This window comes from Berghia stephanieae, chromosome 4 (assembly GCF_034508935.2).
Source record: "Berghia stephanieae isolate SIO BIC M18660-M18661 chromosome 4, UCSD_Bste_1.3, whole genome shotgun sequence".
Taxonomy (NCBI): domain Eukaryota; kingdom Metazoa; phylum Mollusca; class Gastropoda; order Nudibranchia; family Aeolidiidae; genus Berghia; species Berghia stephanieae.
Window position 1 is genome coordinate 18,578,298 of NC_088363.1, and position 18,700 is coordinate 18,596,997.

Consider the following 18,700-nt stretch of genomic DNA (forward strand, 5'->3'; position numbering starts at 1 on the left):
GATGACTGTGTGCTTTATTTATTTAAACTGTTTTTGGGGGTATTTTTCCCTAGGGAGGGCTAAAAATGTATCCAAGCCTTCAAAAAGCTTTTTTGTCGCCGACTTCGATGGGGATCAACATAATTGTTTTCTTCATGATCACTGGAGCTTGTTACTGTGGAGACAGACTACTGGTGATCCAAAATAGATACTACAAAGCTGCCATTGACAATTCTACCCATGCTTTGATTGGAGGATTGTGCTGGGCTGTGGTAGAAAGTGATCTGCTTCTCTCCTCATGGAGGAGTTGGATGAACTGCCTTATTTGTGTTTTCCTTGCCATGTCAGTTGACTTTGATCACTTTTTAGCTGCTGGGTCTCTGAATATAGAGGTAAGTAATCAGCGCTGTTGGCTTCAATGGGTCTAATAATAAAAGTGCAAAAACAAAAAAGGTACACTATGATTTATTTTTTTATGAAGTAAAACTTCAAGTTAATCATAAACAAAATAATAAATTTGGTTCTAATTTTATAGGGTCCAACGTAGAAATTATAATCTGGCTTATCTGATACTGATATCCACTTTATTCCCACCTGCTTCATATTATTTCTTAGTTTGGTGATGAGATCAAAAGCAATCCCATTTGTAGAATGAAAAGACGTGATCAATCTTTTGTTAATCATCGAAAATTTAATTCTGCATGTGCATACTATCTAATGTCACATAAGCAATAGTAAGATCATCAATGTTTTTATGAATGTACGTTCACTGAATAAGAGTTAAACCATGTTTATCTCGTATGAAACAAATCATTGACAACTACAGGGTCATAAATTCACAAAGCAATTCTTACTTTGCGATAATATCACAATCCTTTCATTGAAAACTGTCATATTCTATTATATTATATTCAATTTATTTTTTAAATCATGAAGCATTTCATTTTTTAATCCAAACAATTTGTTCTTAAATGTCTTGGATGTTGGAACACAAGTTTCCGTAAAAGGAACACTCACTTAATATTTCATCATCCTTATCATAATAATAATAATAATAATAATAATAATAATAATAATAATAATAATAATAATAATAATAATAATAATAATGTAATTATAATAGTAATAATAATAATAATAATAAAAATCATCATCATCATCATCATCATCATCAACATTATCACCTCCTACCAAAGAAAATCCTTATCCCTCACTGTTCTAGAAATCAAATGGAAAATTTTTGGACACATAAACAAGACATAAACATGTTAGGAAATTAAGCTATGTTAACATTTTATAGAGGAGCAATATGAAAAGGATAACAAAAAGAAATTATGCTACAAACGTTAAAAAAAGATCTAAAGTGAGTGAATTCTGTTGCCTCTCTTACTTTGTATTGATTCATTTGGATGAAGGTGTGTCTGTGCCTCTGACCATTTAAAGTTGTGATCTCCCATCGCCACTCATGATTTTCAATACTCATTCAAGATTTCAATTTAGTTGATCATTGTGCTATTTTGTTCACTATGTTCTTCTCCCTTTGGATTTATTGTGGTTTTAGTGTATTCGTCTGATAATTTATGCTCGTAGTTTATTGTTGTGATGAGTATAATAATCCAGTTTACCAATTTGCAAATGGAACATGCTAATAATACTAATATAATGAACACTATCTTTAATGGTTCCGACCTATCGAAACCTATCACACATGCTTAGGAATTCACTGCCACTATCAGCCAAACAAAGTTGACAATGATATGGGGACATGTGTTGAGAGGTAGTGGTGATAAAGATGAGGTGAATAATACTAATGAGCAAATTGGTGTCATTGGCTGGGGGGAAAACATGTGAGGACAGTGTTAATTTAGAAAAAGAATTGAAGAAAAATGATGATGGTGGTAACAGAAGTGTTAGTGATCTTGCAGAATTGAAAAAGCAGATAAAGGAGCTTAAGGGACTGGAGACAGTTATTCTTGAAATGAAAGAGTGTATAATGGTTTTAATGAGGAGGAAAACTTGGGCATATGGGACACGGTCTTGACCTTTTAAGACCAATGTCATTATGACTTTTCGAAGTCAGTATTGGAAGGAAAGAATTAGGTGCTTACTGATCGTTCGCAGTTAATTTCAAATGATAAAACTAGAGTTACTGTTGCTGACCTCACAATTGGCTAAAGATTTAGAAAAAGAATTGAAGAAAAGTTATGATGGTGGTAGTAGTAGTAGGTAGTCCAAACTGAATTTTTTTTTTGCAAGAAACACACCCATTCAATGTTTTTCTTGTAGAACTTTTTATTCTGATTACTATGATATTTGATTTGTCTTCCTAGGTCAAAACTAAAAAAGTTATGGCAATTTGAAAATCATGGATTTTGGGCCGAAAACGGGAAAAGTTAAAAATACTAAATTTCCCAAGTTTGGGGTACCCCAAAATCATTATTACTATAGATACAGATCTAAAATCGCTTGTGGTTACAAATATGATGGCATAGAATAAGCCCAATTTTTTTGGGAAGGCTATTTAGCATAGTTTTACCACAATAACTTTTCAAAGTTCAGAAAAATCACAGAAAAGCAGTTTCCAAAAAGTTGCCGAAACATGCGAAAAAGACGCAACTTCAAACTGTCGTAACTTTTTTGTTTGTTGACATAGGATGACATATTATATATCAAATTAATCAGGTTTTAAAGCTCTATCTGAATGGTGTGATATATAAGTTCTGTAAGATCATTATCAGTAACTCAAGAGAGGAAAAAGGTTGCCAAGTTTAAGAATTTGGACAAAAGTACCCAGACCCAGTGGTGGCCGAGAAGCTATTTTCTCAAAATAATGGAACAAGACATGTCTTAATAGCTAAAACCAAGGTTTATTTATCATTCTATGCAGGACGGATGGTAAGGTTGCCCGTGTCCCCTTTCCCACAGCCAGGAATGTCCTTTTAAGGGACCTGTACTGGTCATCATCTGTGTAAAACAAAGTAAAGTAAAAGCAAAATTAATGTTTTTCATATGTTTAGGAAAAATGAGGACATTTTAAATTTAAACCGATATTCTCTTATTTTTTCACTTTTGGAATTTTGTTTCTTCCTTTTAAAAAAAAACTCTCCAATAAAAAACATAAATTAAAAAAAAAAAAAATCTCAGCAAAACAGAATATCCTTCTAAAGTCAATGAAAAGAAAAAAAATAATGTTTATAAAGAGTCAACTATAAAAAATGAATAAGTCATATTTATTTACATTATTGTGAAGTAGTAAACAACTCACAAATGGAAATATATAATCTAGCCAAGGAAAATAATTCTCTACCTCCAGGTCTGTCTATCACTATCATCGATGTCCGCCATCTTGGATTTTCTTAGATATTTGTAAGGGTTGTAAAAATAGTTCTAGTGGCTTAAAATTAATTGCCAGTAACACAAAATTAATTTATTTAATAAATATAATGCTTGAAGAAAGCAAATTACTGTATCACAGCTTATTCTGAAAATCAGAAATAAATAGGCTCTTCATTTTCTGGGACGGACCAAGAGTTCAGCCATTTTGAGAAGATGGGTTTGAGGACGATGTTGGATAAAACAATAAAATAAACAAATTTAAACTTAATACCTCTTAATTTATGATATTAATAAGTGAATTATATATTTATTTACCTGTCAGAACCTTGTATCGAGAAATTTCGAACGGTAGCGTTGATTCAGGCGAGATTTATTTGTTAGCCATTGGAGACGTCTGATACTGCTGCCGGCCGGTGGGAAAAAGAATTTCATTCATAAAGTGATGCGTTGTTTCGGTTTAAGCATTCTGCGCCGTTGGACATTTTTTAGTGTTGTTTTCGTATTTATAAAAAGGAAAAATACGGCTTTCCAAAAATACCAAATAGAACTTGATCATAATGAAAATTAGCCTTGAAAAGTTATAAAAAATGCGATATTTTCAAAACCAAAAATAAGAACTACTACTATTTGGTACCAAAATAATCGGCCCTCTTTTACGTGTCTTATGAAACCAGTTTGGGCGAGATTGAACGAACGGTGCAGTTTGCCTGGCTATTTACGTTGAGGCGGTATGATTTTTTTTTTTTTCGGCGAGCGATAAAAAACGGCTCAAGTGACTATTTTCGTTATCAAAGTCAGTTTTTTGTGCATGCTAAAACCAAATATATCATTGGAAAGATCAAAGATTGATCTTTTTATTGATATATATTTCATTGCATTTACAATGAAAATACGTGGTGAAGATTAAGTGGGAACTTGATGGAAATCAGCTCATTTTACGTCCAGAACCCGTTATCGGGGCAGTTTGGACTACCTAGTAGTAGTGGTAGTAGTGAACTTTCAGAATTGAAAAAGCAGATAAACAGGCTTTTGTGACTGGTCCTGGTTATTCATGAAATGAAAGAGGCGTATGATGCTTTTAATGAGGAGGAAAAAGTAAGGCACATGGGGCACGGACTTACCTTTCAAGGCCAATGTCAAATCAAGTGTGTATCGCCCAGACTGACTTTTTACGGTCAGTCATAGAAGGAAAGAATATGGTGCCTACTGATCATTCGCGATCGGTTTCAAATGATAAAACTAGACCTACTGTTGCTGACTGATTGTAACATCATTTAATGACGAATTCGATTGCTCGTAATCTTTCTCGGCTTTTAACAAGGATAATGAATGTGACAGGAGGGCATTTGGCTAGTTCATGGGTCTATGAAAGAAGAAATAACACCCATGGTAAACAGAGCTGGTCAGGTGGAACAGTATGAGGACTTAAGTCACTGTGATCTTTTCTGCCAAAACTCAAAAGTCAAATTAAGTCAAGCGCCTCCATTTTAAAGTTCATTTGTGATAGTACTATATGGAATAGAGCCAGTTAAACTATTCAGCCATGAGGTCAAAAGAAAAAACATGCTCCCCACCTAAATATGATTTATGACCATCCATTTCAAGGGAAAATAATGACTTACCACCATACCATCAGTTCACTCTTGTTGTTTTTCTTTTCACCATTCTATTCACTGCAAGTTGGAATTAACTCTACTCAGTTATAATCACCATCTTATTAATTCATCATTTAATTTTTTGAAAGTCACATGACTGGTATTTATATCGACAGTTATTTGAATTAGATATTTGAATCAAACCCTGGGGTTTTGTTTTTTGTTGTTTTTTTTTCCTCAGAAAGCTGTCCACCTCCCATCACGTCCTGTTCTCCACAACACAAGTGTCATTCTGATAATTGTACTGCTATGTTGGCTGATACGACACAAGGTGAATGGTATGACTACGCTTGCCCTTATGATCCTGTCTAGCTGTCTGTCCCATCATCTCAGAGATGCAAATCGGAGAGGTCTTTGGTTATTCCCATTTGGAAACACCCCACCGTTATCATTTCCCATCTATGTTGGTGGCATATTTGCTTTATCTTTATTTGTTAGATCTATGCAATATTATCATTTGACTATGCCTATAAGTGAAGAAAAATTTTCTGAATCCATTTTAGCATAATAATAATACCTCCATATATAAGTAGCAGTGGTTGATCAGGGTGGCATTTGCGGAGAGATACCACTCCACTCCCAATTTCTCTCACATCCTGGAATGTTAGGACTTGTTTTGGGGATTTTTTTTCAAAGCATCCCATACAGCAAAAGACCGTACAGACTTCATTGTTTTGCCTTTCACAAGGCGTAATGGAGGCATGGCTGTACTCTCAAAGTTTATGCAAGCAACAAATGTGCTGTTGTCTTTGGTGTTTGCTGTATTAGCTTACACTGTTCTTGAGCTTTTGGTGGCAATAACGTTAGCCTACATATGGATAATGATAGGCCGGTTTTGTCACAAGTTCAGATGACCTGTGGTCTGTCATGAAGGCCTCGCTTATCCAATACAAATTTCATGGCCTGTGCAGCTTGCGGTCTTGTTAAATGACTCTCGCTTTCGGATCGGAAGATCCTGGGTTCTAGCCTCACTTGGTGGTGAGTCCTTGGAAAAGACACTTTGATCTCATTCTCTCATCATACTCGGGTGTAAAATGAGTACCTGAAAAAATTGTAATATTGCCTAACAGGCGTCATGTCTGGTTCTGTCTTACATGTTGCTGTTGGTCAGGGACCATGCGCTTTATAAAGGCTCAAGTTAAAGAATAATTATTGACGGTTTCTGGACACGCTTGAAGCTTGTTGGAGAAAATTCTTCCTGTTATGAAACCCTTTTATGATGCATAGTTTTCAACCCTCTGTTGCATAAACAGAGAGGGTGCTATAGTCTTGTTGAAATTCTACATAAAGGTAATTTTACACCCTCTAAGTGTCTAAACGTCATTCAAATATGGCTGCCCAATAGAGGCAGACTGATTATCATTTGATTCCAAAGAAAGCAACAGCATTTTGAAAGTTCAAAACTTCATTATCAATAATGGATATGAACAGAAATTATAAAACTGGCATCATAGAGCCAGGACGCAGCAAATAATGTATTCATTCGTAATGTCAGGGATTTGTCATAACTAATTGTATCATATTTGACTTTTACTATTTCATGGTAGCTAAACAGAATTTGTGGCAGAATGAATTGCAACTTCTATGTCTATCTGGATTTTTTGGGCGCATCATAAAATCACATTTGTCCAAATTTCTTCTCATGACTTAAACATCCTCATAAATGATTTTAATGCATTACTACATTGAACGCTCTAGGCGCTTGACAAACACAGTTGCCCTACATGACTTCACGTTTAAGATTGCATAGGCTACAACTACTACACACTCACATTCCAAAGTGAGCCACATTTTTTTTTCTGGCAAAGACAACGCTGTTGCCAGCCAGGTAGCACCCGAGTATGGTCAAGGACTCATATTTGCACTGCCCACAGCTGGACTCGAACCCAGGATCTAAGGTAATAAGCCCAGTGCCATTACACTACACCTCAAAGTTGTATCTATGGACTAGGGATATGCGCCTACATTTGAATCCACATAAATCAACATTCCTAAAGTCAACTTCTAGTTAAAGCCAATGCCTCTTATTGGTCCCGAATTCACTGTTCTTTATCTAAGTGTGTTCCATGATAATGGATTAAGTCAACCAATCTTTCTGATCTGGCGGTGTTGGTTGGCTTTATCGGGATTCTACTGTACTTGCCTTACTTTAGTTTTTATTTTCGAATTTTATAACTGTGATAGTCATCTGTGATGATAAAAAATTTAATTAATTGATATAATTGTTTGAGTTCAATTTCTAGATTCTATGCTTATGATATTGTGCTTGTTTGGGTGATTAATATTAGGTATTTTGCCCAGCAGTTGGAATTCACTTTAGGACAGGGGAGTGTCGGTCAACCTGGGCCAGTGGGTTCTACATTGTCATACTGACGTCTACTTATTTACAGGTCTGATAACCCTAAATTGTTATTATCGAAATTCTCTTTAACTAAACCAAAATATTAATATCCATTACAACGCTGTTAAACGATGCCCATAGTTGAGTTCGGTTATCAGACCTGCAAATATATACATGTTGGTCCACACCCATGTTATCTGTTATACCCTTCTGTATCACTTGTTCTTTCCCTTGGGTTTATGTCCTAGTCTGGGGTTTCATTTGGGCCATGCCTCGAGTCTTGTGAGAGTTCCATCAAAGAAGTCAAGGACACTGGCTGACAATTTTCAGCTCTAACTCTTATCTACCTACATATTGGAGTTACGTTTATATTTACGACACCCGCCAAAATCAGACAAAAGTTATGGGAGTAGACAGCAGTGGGGAGTGAACGTAGGACTCAGGGTGGTGTACACCAATGGGGAATGAACCTGGGACTATGGGAAGAGGATATGGAAAATGAACCTGAGACTATGGGAGATGGATACCAGTGGGAATTGAAGCCGGGCTATGGGATTTGAGTACCGAGGAGAACGAACCTGATTTTTTTGTTTGTTTGTTGCTTTAGGTCTCTTCCAACACAATTGAGGTTATATGAGAGACCGCTGAAACAAAAAAACAAGCAATCTAACAAAAATACTTCAAATGTAAATCAAAATCATAACCTAAAGATATCATAAGCTAAATTATAAATAACCAAGAACAAACAGGCAGAAGATTTACAGAAAAAAAATATCCCCTGTCAAAAATACAATCACAAACCAAAGAAGCAGGATAGGCTAGTAAAGAGAAGAAACGACATCACTATCGGATCGTACACCCATGCGAACATCATAGGTATATGATTCAAGGGTGATGCTCCCATCCAACCACCCGCAACGAACCTGAGACTATAGGAAGTTGGCACCAATGAGGATTGAACCTGGGACTGCGAGAGGTAGATACCAGTGGACAGTGAGCCCAGAAGGTACTTCTCTTTTTCGAAACCTACCGAAAACTTCAATAGTTATGCGAAGTGGGCATCAATGGGGAATGAACCGGGGACTCGTGAAAGGTTTGGGGTACCTAGGAGAATGAACCCGAGACTATAATAGGAGGTGGGCACCAATGGGGACTGAACCTGGGTCTGTGGGAAGAGGATATCAGTGGGAAATGAACTTGGGACCATGGGAGATGGATACCAGTGGAAATTGAAGCCGAACTATGGGATTTGGGTACCAGAGAATGAACCCGACACTATAGGAAGTGGATTCCAATGGGGATTGAATCTGGGACTACAAGAGGTAGATACCAGTGGAGAATGAACTAAGAAGGGTCCTTCTCTTGTTCGAAACCTACCGAAATCGTCGAAAGGTATGGGAGGTTGGCACCAATGGGGAATGAACCGGGGACTCATGAAAGTGTATACCAGTGGGGAGTGAACCTGGGACTATAGGAAGAGGATATCAGTGGGAAATGAACTGGTACCCAAAAAATCCCAGTCCAGCTTCAATTCCCACTGGTATCCATCTCACAGTTCCAGGTTCCCTCCCCACTGGTGTTTTTGTTTTTTGTTTTTAAGGGTTTTACGGCGCTTGCAACACTTAAGTTATATCATCAGCGCCAGTAAAAATAAAGGAAGAAATGGGTTAGTAAAAAGTTCTAGAATTACAATTAAAGCACCCAAGAAAAAGTAAGACAAAGGGGAATTGAGAACAAATAGGGATCAGATGTAGACTCCAAGAGCATACCACCAATGTACTTAGTTTGAAATCACCTACAAGTCTCATGCAGACACAAGCCCAAAATCCAACAAAGAGGAACACACTCAAATGCTTACATTATGCATTCAAAATAAAAATAATAATACATAACAGAGAGATGATTTACAAGGAAAAAAATATCATCTCCCAAAACAATAACTATGCATTTGACTGTTTCCCTCCCAGCTAGGATTCCGGCCAGTGCCAGGACAAAACCAAGTAATCTCATTCCGAGACAAAGACAGAAAGCATGTTGGAAAACAGATATAAGGGGATAGAAGACACAGTATGTACCTCCCTGCCCGCTATCCCCACTGGTGGACACTTCGATGAGTCCCAGGTTCATTCCCCATTGGTGCCCACCTCCTATAGTGTCAGGTTCATTCTCCTCAGTACCTAAACCCCATTGTCTGCCTTCAATTCCCAGTGGTATCCATCTCCCTAGCTGGGTGGGGATCCTGACCTCCCATAGTGGGCAGGGAGGTACATGCGTGTCTTCTATTCTCCCATACCCGTTTCCCAATTGTTTCCTGTCATTGTCTTGGAATGAGATTACTTAGTTTTGTCCTGCTCCTTGGCTGGGAGGGAAACAGTCGAATGTATAGTTATAGTTTTGGGAGATGATATTTTTTTCCTTCCAGCTAGGACTCCGGCCAGTACCAGGACAAAACCAAGTAATCTCATTCCGAGACAAACACAGAAAGCATGTTGGAAAACAGATATAAGGAGATAGAAGACACAGTATGTACCTCCCTGGCCGCTATGGGAGGTCAGGATCCCGACCCAGGAAAGCAGGTTGGAAAACATATAGGGGGATAGGAGACACAGTAAGCGCCTCCCTGCCCACTGTGGGAGGACAAAAGACCCATCCAGTCCATCCTTTTGGAACGTTTCCCTGGTCGAAAGATGATAGGAAGATAATTTGTTTTGTTTGTTTTTAAGTTTTAAGGGTTTGTCGGTGCTTGCAACACATGAAGGTAATGAGTAATATCAGCGCCAGTAAAAAGGAAGAAAATGGGTAGTAAAAGTTCTAGAATTACAATGAAAGCACCGAAAAAAAGGAAAGACAAATGGGAACGTGTTCATAAATAGCAAACAGATGTAGATTCCAAGATCACACTATCAAAGTACTTAGTTTGAGATCACCTAAAAGTCTCATCCAGACACAAGCACAGGTCCCTACGGAGGAATACACTCAAATGTCTCCGAATCATATATAATATTGTGCATAACAGAGATGTTTGTTTGTTGCTTTAGGTCTCTTCCAACACAATTGAGGTTATATGAGAGACCGCTGAAACAAAAAAAACAAGCAATCTAACAAAAATAGTACAAATGTCAATCAAAATCATAACCTAAAGATATCATAAGCTAAATATAAATAACCAAGAACAAACAGGCAGAGGATTTACAGGAAAAAAAATATCCCCTGTCAAAAATACAATCACAAACCAAAGAAGCAGGATAGGCTAGTAAAGAGAAGAAGAAACGACATCACTATCGGATCGTACACCCATGCGAACATCATAGGTATATGATTCAAGGGTGATGCTCCCATCCAACCACCCGCCTTATATAACAGAGATGATTTACAAGGAAAAAATATCATCTCCCAAAACTATCTATACATTTGACTGTTTCCTTCTCAGCAAGGGCATCCGGCCAGGGCCAGGACAAAACCAAGTACGGAGGAATACACTCAAATGTCTCCAAATCATATATAATATGTAAACAAAACAATATAGTGCATAACAGAGATGATTTACAAGGAAAAAATATCATCTCTCAAAATTATCTATACATTTCTCAGCAAGGGCATCCGGCCAGGGCCGGGACAAAACCAAGTAATCTCATTCCAAGACAAAGATTTGTTGTTTTTGTTTTTAAGGGTTTTACAGCGCTTGCAACACATTAAGGTCATATCAGCGCCAGTAAAAAGGAAGAAACTGAGATAGTAAAATGTGCTAGAATTACAATTAAAGCACAAAAGAAAAGGTAAGACAAAGGGGAATTGGTTCATCAAATTAAAAGGGAACAGATGTAGATTCCAAGAGCACACCGCCGATGTACTTAGTTTGAGATCATCTTAAAGTTTCATCCAGACACAAGCGCAGGCCCTAACTAAGAGGAATACACTCAAATGTTTACCAATCATATAATATAATATGTAAACTGAACATAATACAATGCATAACAGAGAGATGATTTACAAGGAAAAAAATATCATCTCCCAAAACTATAACTATACATTTGACCGTTTCCCTCCCAGCCAAGGATCAGGACAAAACTAAGTCATTCCAAGACAATGACAGGAAACAATTAGAAAACATTTATGGGGGGATAGAAGACACAGCATGTACCTCCCTGCCCACTATGGGAGGTCAAGATCCCCACCCAAAAGACAAAGATAGCACGTTGGAAAACAGATAAAGGGGGATAGAAGACACAGTATGTACCTCCCTGCCCACTATGGGAGATGCTAGGAAGAGGAAAGTGTGGATATGAGCTAATTCTTGACCAAATACCGTATCTTAATACATTTAGCAGAGAACCCGTCTGTCACAGAGGCTTTACTCTTAACGAGATTCTAAATCAGCTTTAGAACTCCTTACTCAGACCATAATTATTTTTTGTTAAGGGTTTTACGGCGCTGGCAACACATTTAGGTCAAAAAGAGCCAGTAAAAGGAAGAAAATGGGACAGTAAAAAGGTCTAGCATTACAATAAGAGCATCCGAGAATAAGGAAGACAAAGGGGAATTGGTTCAAACAGGGAACAGATGTAGATTACAGGAGCACACTATCAGTGTACTTAGTTTGAGATCACAAAATTTCTCATCCAGACATGAGCATAGGTCTCCAAGAGGAACACACTCAATTGTTTACAAATCATACATATGTAAAAGGAAAAATAAAACTGCATAATAGATGATTTACAAGGAAAACTATACATTTGACCGTTTCCCTCCCAGCCAGGGCCATCTCATTCCAAGACAAAGACAGAAAGCAAGCTGGAAAACAGATATAGGGGGGAAAGACGCAGTATGTACCGCCCTGCCCACTATGGGAGGTCAGGAACCCCACCCAGAGACCATAATTATTTTTAGCAATTCGTTTCGATTCTGCCGAGTGCCCCTGTCAGATATACGTAATTAATTTCAATTAAAAAATAGGCTACAAGGAAATGACAACAATAGAAAAGATTGCAAGGCTGTGGACCAGTTGAAAGTTTTTAAGGGTTTTACGGCGCATGCGACACATTTAGATCATTTCAGCGCCAATAAAAAGGAAGAAAAAATATAATTTACAATTGAAAGCACACAAGAAAAAGTAAGACAAAGGGAATGGATTAAATAGGGAACAGATGTAGATTCCAATAGCACACTATCAGTGTATTAGTCTGAGATCACAAAGTCTCATACAGGCACAAGCACAGGTCCCCTACTAAAAGGAATACCAAATGTTAACAAATCATATATATTATTATTATTATTATATATATGAAACGGATAATTTACAAGAACAAAAAACAAAATCTCCCAAAACTGTTTCCCTCCCAATTATGGTATCTAGCTAGGGCCAGTACAAAACCAAGTAATCTCATTCCAAGACAAAAACAGAAAGCATGGTGGAAAACAGATATAGGGGGATAGAAGACGGTAAATGCCTCCCTGCCCACTTTGGGAGGTCAGGAACCCCAACCAGGATCAGTGAATGGCCCAGGGGCGTTTAACATTCCCTGCACCCTGAAAGCAAAAGTTGTTAAAATAAATGTTACACAAAAAGGAATTAGCAACTCATGGGTATTTTAAAATGCAATTTTTATTTACAAAGCCAAAAAGTCATTGCATAATCATTATGCCCTTTATTCTAAAACCAGCATTCAATGCCTTCTGCTTCTGAGAATACGTCAAAGCAATTTTCAAAAGTAAATGGAATGACACTGTCCTTACTTAATTCTTAATAATGGACAGACAAATATCCACAATACGATAGCTGCCAACCCACCAAGAGGGAGTTTTGGTAAAAAAATCAGGGAAATTCAGAAAGAAATCAGGGAGATACATAAATAATTTAATTACAATCGATATCAGCCATGTAGAGCTATTTAACTTCACTAAAAAGAACGGATTCGGTATCGGCCTTTCCGATTATAAATCTACCACAATACCAAACGACTTAAACTCACTTCCGTTTACAAAATGGAGGACTGGAATTTCACGTACGTTACCGAAAGAACTGAAAAGACCCGCATGGTGGGCTAACATGGGTTCTAGGCCTGGGCCTACAGTCAGGCTACCGCACGATAATGCGGGAGATCGGTGTGACGGGCGGGAGACGAACTAAAAATGCGGGAGTCTCCCGCAAATTTCGGTAGGATTGGCAGCTACGCAATACCATTTATTGCTAAAACAACATAAAACCTATACTGTTAATGTTTAAAATCCCCCTGCTCCCCCTCTATCAAGAAGAAATCCATTCGATGCATAAAATGGTTCTGAATCAATTAACAATAGCAAATTTCCATCTTAAAAAAAAAAAGAACCAAAACGGTTTATAACTATAAAATGCTAAGAGAACAGATTCTACAGTTTGAAAACATGCCCATTGTTTGTTTTTTTTTTATGTTTTTAAGGGTTTTACGGCGCTTGCAACACATTTAGGTTATATCAGCGCCAGTAAAAAGGAAGAAAATGGGATAGTAAAAAGTTATAGAATTACAATTAAAGCACCCAAGAAAAAGTAAGACATAGGGGAACTGGGAACAAATAGAGATCAGATGTAGATTCCAAGAGCATACCACCGATGTACTTAGTTTGAGATCACCTAAAAGTCTCATCCAGACAAGCACAGGTCCCAACTATGAGGAATACGTTTGTTTTTTTTTAATGTTTTTAAGGGTTTTACGGCGCTTGCAACACATTTAGGTTATATCAGCGCCAGTAAAAAGGAAGAAAATGGGATAGTAAAAAGTTATAGAATTACAATTAAAGCACCCAAGAAAAAGTAAGACATAGGGGAACTGGGAACAAATAGAGATCAGATGTAGATTCCAAGAGCATACCACCGATGTACTTAGTTGAGATCACCTAAAAGTCTCATCCAGACAAGCACAGGTCCCAACTATGAGGAATACACTCAAATGTTTACCAATAATATAATATAACATGTAAACTCAACATAATGCAATGCATAACAGAGAGATGATTTACAAGGAAAAAAATATCATCTCCCAAAACTATAACTATACATTCGACTGTTTCCCTCCCAGACAAGGAGCTCCGGCAAGGATCAGGACACAACTAAGTAATCTCATTCCAAGACAATGACAGGAAACAATTGGGAAACGGGTATGGGGGGATAGAAGACACAGCATGTACCTCCCTGCCCACTATGGGAGGTCAGGATCCCCACCCAGAAACATGCCCATCGACTAACCCTCAGATACGAAATAATAAATGTGAACCTGGCCTTAGTAACTATAAAATCTTTTCCAATCAGAATCCAAGTTGCAAATAGGTTTTATACTATGGATCAGGTTAACTATTTTTTTCTTCTTAATATACACCTTGACTACACTACCATTCTCAACTACGTAAATAATACACTATCATTCCATTCACTTTTACATCAAACTTTAGACGCCGATTGGCTTTTATTTCTTTTGCTCAAATAAATAGTCGAAATAGTTTCCCCCAAATTAAATTTGAATTTACAAAATGGAGATTTTATATTGTTATTTTTATTATTTTCTTTTGGTGATGCCGAAAGTTGAGGGAAAATTTAAATCTTACTCCGAAATTCAAAAGCAGAATATTCCTTCTCACCCAAAACAACGTCATATTCTTACTTGATAAAAACAAGTAAACCTCCACCCCTTTTCTTTGTTTTTATTTTATTTTATTTTTTTCATTTTATTTCAGTGGTAACCTGAGAAACAACCTTCATGCATAATATATATTACTCCCATTAATAATTCTCTTCCAACTCAGACCTTGATGGTCATGGTGCATACAATGCAAAGTAATGAATTTGTAGCGAGAAATTTGTTGAGATGAATAAATAAGACAATACAACTATTTACAGGACACAACAAATTGTGTTTATGGTTAAAGAATACAAGTAATACATTCTGTAATGCAATTTTCTTATGTATAGAGGTATCTAAACTGTCAGTCATACTCTTCCAATCTAATGGACAACTTCTTAATCCGAAAGATGACCCTTTCATTCTTTAAAAAGGTAGATACAACACAACTCCATTTTTAAATGACTGGACAATCTTTATGTTGAAAAACGGCAGCATTCGTGTTTCTGCAACCCCGAGTGACATGGTGTAAATGTGAAATCAATCAACATGAGCAATACATTTAGGACATTTTAAATAAGGCATCAATTAATGTAACAGACAAAACCAATCACCTAAATTATAGCAATGCGAAATCATTTAATGAGTTTAAAAATCAAATCAAAATCGTTAGGAAAATAAAATAAAACAAAATGCCATGTTCAATAATAATGCTAAATCAAACTATAGTTAAAGATAAATTCTGCTCAGACATAAATATGAAAATAAAAGAGAAAATAAATCTATTTACAAAATTGTAGTTTGTACAGAATTTGCAGTCGAGTGGTTTCATTGGACTATGGTCCAGTGTTCCATACTTTTATCCATTCTATGGCTGCTGACAGTGGAGCAGGTAAATTGGGTTATCAATACCCTGCATACAAAATAAGGAAAAAATATGTCAACCAAACGTCTCACCAAATCAATGACTATCCATAAGAGTGCAATGAGAAATATTTACTTATGGTAAGGAATGAGTTTTATGGCATTTCCTTGCACCAATAAATCAAGGAAGATCGTTGGAGAACGACCCTGTTTTCTTCCACGCCTCAAGCATACCCCTTACAAAGCATTACATGTGAAAGGAATTTGGTTCATAGTAGATTCATTGTTTTAATAGCAAATCAAAAAAAAAAAAAAAAAACATAAGTCAATTGGCTTAATAAGCCTTATTCATTACATATTCATTTGCTGGAGTATGCAGGAAAAATTATATAGTATCTTATATACATAATCATAGTAATTGTAATATTTTCAAAATCTGTCCCCTACCTGATTTACAGAATCACACACACAAAGGACAACACATTCACTCTATTTGTATCAGTCTCAATCATAAAAAAAAAATATATGGCCGTATACATATATTCCCCATTTCTCTTCCAGTGGAACAATGGGTTCAATTGAGTTTCGACAATGATGGGGAAAGAATGCAAGCTACATCCCCGTCAGTCTTGTACAGAAATGCTGCAAGGCCAGTGTACACGATGAAATATAGAGCATATGAAGAAGAATTTCTATCATATTACCAGGGATTTGTCCTTGATGAGTAGAATAGAGGCTGCAATTCTGCCTTGGTTATCAAATGGAGTGAAATCCGAATGATCCGTTTGAATTACCTCCTTTTTCCATTCCATTGATTCATCCATCAGTTATGTGGGATCATTTCTCCCTCTGATCAACATTTTATTATTTACAAGTCCACGCAATTGACATTGCTGAATATTCACATCACACATGGATCAATTTAACTAGAAAATATAACCTAAGTTCAACAAATTTCATGACTCTGTATCAGGCTCTTCATTCTCTCGTAACCAAATAAAGAAATGCCGCACTTGCATCACACAAGTCCCTTTGCCTTCTTGTTCTTGAGGATCACTGCATTTCTCCCATCTGTAGAAGGCTTCTTCTTCCATTGAGATTTCATCATACAGAAGTTCAAACACTTTGGCTAGGACACCTAAAACACAAATATATGTAAGTTATCAGCATAATAATTAAGAGAATTTTTTTTTTAATGCGACATAGCTACTTTGTTGGATGTTAATGTTTGTTATTTAAAATCCAATTGGCCAAGCTTGTGTCCAGTTCCTCCTTTCCAACAATTAATATTTCTACCTTATGGGAAATTTCAAGTATATGCAACAGGTGAAGCATTTAATTGGTCAATAACTGTAGTTTACTTCAGTAAACAGATGTTCAGGTCATTCAAATAATGTAATTGGCTTAAAATAAAGAATAATCAGAAATGTTCGATTTCCCTTAAGTTGAAATAAGTTTGTTCCAGTAGGCTTAAAATGTGTAGAAGGATAGAGCTATAAATGAACATTTGTTAATTACCTGAAGGATGCTCTAGCTTGACCATTAATGTCTGAATGGCATAGAGGGCTTGAAGTTGTAGATCAACAGAGTTGCCGAGGTATCTTTGTAACACATCTTTGTGATTTTTTATGATGTCTTCATTTATACTTTTGTTTTCTGGGTGGTGGGGAGAGAATTGATATAAATTAAAACATGTTGCTCGAGCTCAGAGATATGTACTGAACAATCAAAAAATGTGCTATCATTTATTTTTTTTTAAATTGTATCAAAGGATAACCTCATGAGTTAATATGGGGCTTTGAACAGATTAATGGTGGTATCAGGATATTGAACTTGGAGCTATCCACTAAAGAAAATAAGTGCATTTATCACTACAATGAAGAGAAGCAATTTATCAATGTGCCTAGTCTTGAGGCCCACCCAACAGACCATGCCAAAATTATTTTTTTTTTAAATACACAAACAGTCAGCTAGCTACCATTGAGCAAGTGATCCCAGAGTAGCTCTGTTAAATAATAAATTGTCTCCATAAACGCCATATTTTGATGGAACAAATCTAACGTCGACGCCTAAGTTTTAAAAATGTCAATTGAATTGTTGAAGAATCTTTTTCACATGAAACAAGGACAATAACATTCTATGCCACTTGGAAAATATGATAATGCTCTCAATCTTACCACTAATTGATGAACTGATAATAGCTGTGGTTAAAGCACGTATAAAACCAGAGTCTGTTTTGCCTCCAGGAACCATTTTCTTGAGATGAAAGAAGGGAAAAATGTATTTTTTAAAAATAATTGAAAATGATGAATTCACTGACCATCAATAAATACAACCAAAAAAACCACATTTTTTTAAAAGTCATATTTCAAACTAAATTTTCACTCAAACATAAGGATATTTAGTACGCAAAAATTATGATTCAAATATTAATAATAATTTCTTTTTTTTTAATTATAAAAAAATGGCATGTCTTTTTGAACACTATTTGATGGGTAAAAATCATCTAATTATTCTTAAATCTGAAAATTGTATAAACTTTTTACAATATTTTAAATTGTTGCAGGTTTCCATACCTCTATATATGATATTATCTCAATGTTCGAAGCTCGGCCACGAATCATCTTTTCAAGATCAGGAAGCATTCCAGCACTGCCAGACATGGTACCAAGGGTGAAGCCAAGATTTTTGTCAGAGACAAATGAATTCAATTCATCATCACCTTTCAAGTACGTAGACCAACTGAGACCACTGTTAATCCATTCTTGAGCTATTTCTTTTTCACCCTGAAGAAAGAATTTAATAATCAATTTAAACATATTTTCAAAAAAAAGATTGAATTGTGTGTGTGTGTGTGAGAGTGAGGGGGGGGGGGGGGGGGGGGAGGGGGGAGAGAGAGAGAGAGAGAAGGGAGAGAGAGGAGAGAGAGGAGAGGG

The 18,700-nt window shown here is 36.4% G+C and overlaps 2 protein-coding genes and 1 long non-coding RNA gene across 5 annotated transcripts in view; 1 reads left to right on the forward strand and 2 right to left on the reverse strand.

Annotated features, from left to right (window-relative positions):
- The window catches only part of LOC144970154 (transmembrane protein 267-like), a 9,935-nt gene extending 2,748 nt beyond the window's left edge, over positions 1–7,187 (forward strand). For all 3 annotated transcript variants that reach the window (XM_078909445.1, XM_078909447.1, XM_078909446.1), the window contains exons 2-3: positions 54–371; positions 5,152–7,187. In XM_078909445.1, the coding sequence (XP_078765571.1) occupies positions 66–371; positions 5,152–5,478 (633 nt within the window). In that variant the 5' untranslated portion in view covers positions 54–65 and the 3' untranslated portion in view covers positions 5,479–7,187. The remainder of the gene's footprint in view (positions 1–53; positions 372–5,151) is intronic.
- LOC144970155 (uncharacterized) lies at positions 2,827–3,765 on the reverse strand. Its single transcript, XR_013644916.1, has 2 exons — positions 3,631–3,765; positions 2,827–2,943 (listed from the first exon to the last, which is right to left on the reverse strand). It is a non-coding gene; the product is annotated as an uncharacterized LOC144970155 (long non-coding RNA).
- A 5,718-nt stretch (positions 7,188–12,905) lies between the features above and the next one.
- LOC144971712 (uncharacterized) overlaps positions 12,906–18,700 on the reverse strand; it is a 56,689-nt gene continuing 50,894 nt past the window's right edge. Inside the window, exons 29-33 of the mRNA XM_078912788.1 lie at positions 18,341–18,550; positions 17,942–18,020; positions 17,283–17,420; positions 14,182–16,902; positions 12,906–13,918 (exon numbers count right to left, since the gene is read on the reverse strand). Coding sequence (XP_078768914.1) covers positions 16,721–16,902; positions 17,283–17,420; positions 17,942–18,020; positions 18,341–18,550 — 609 coding nt within the window. The 3' untranslated portion in view covers positions 12,906–13,918; positions 14,182–16,720. The remainder of the gene's footprint in view (positions 13,919–14,181; positions 16,903–17,282; positions 17,421–17,941; positions 18,021–18,340; positions 18,551–18,700) is intronic.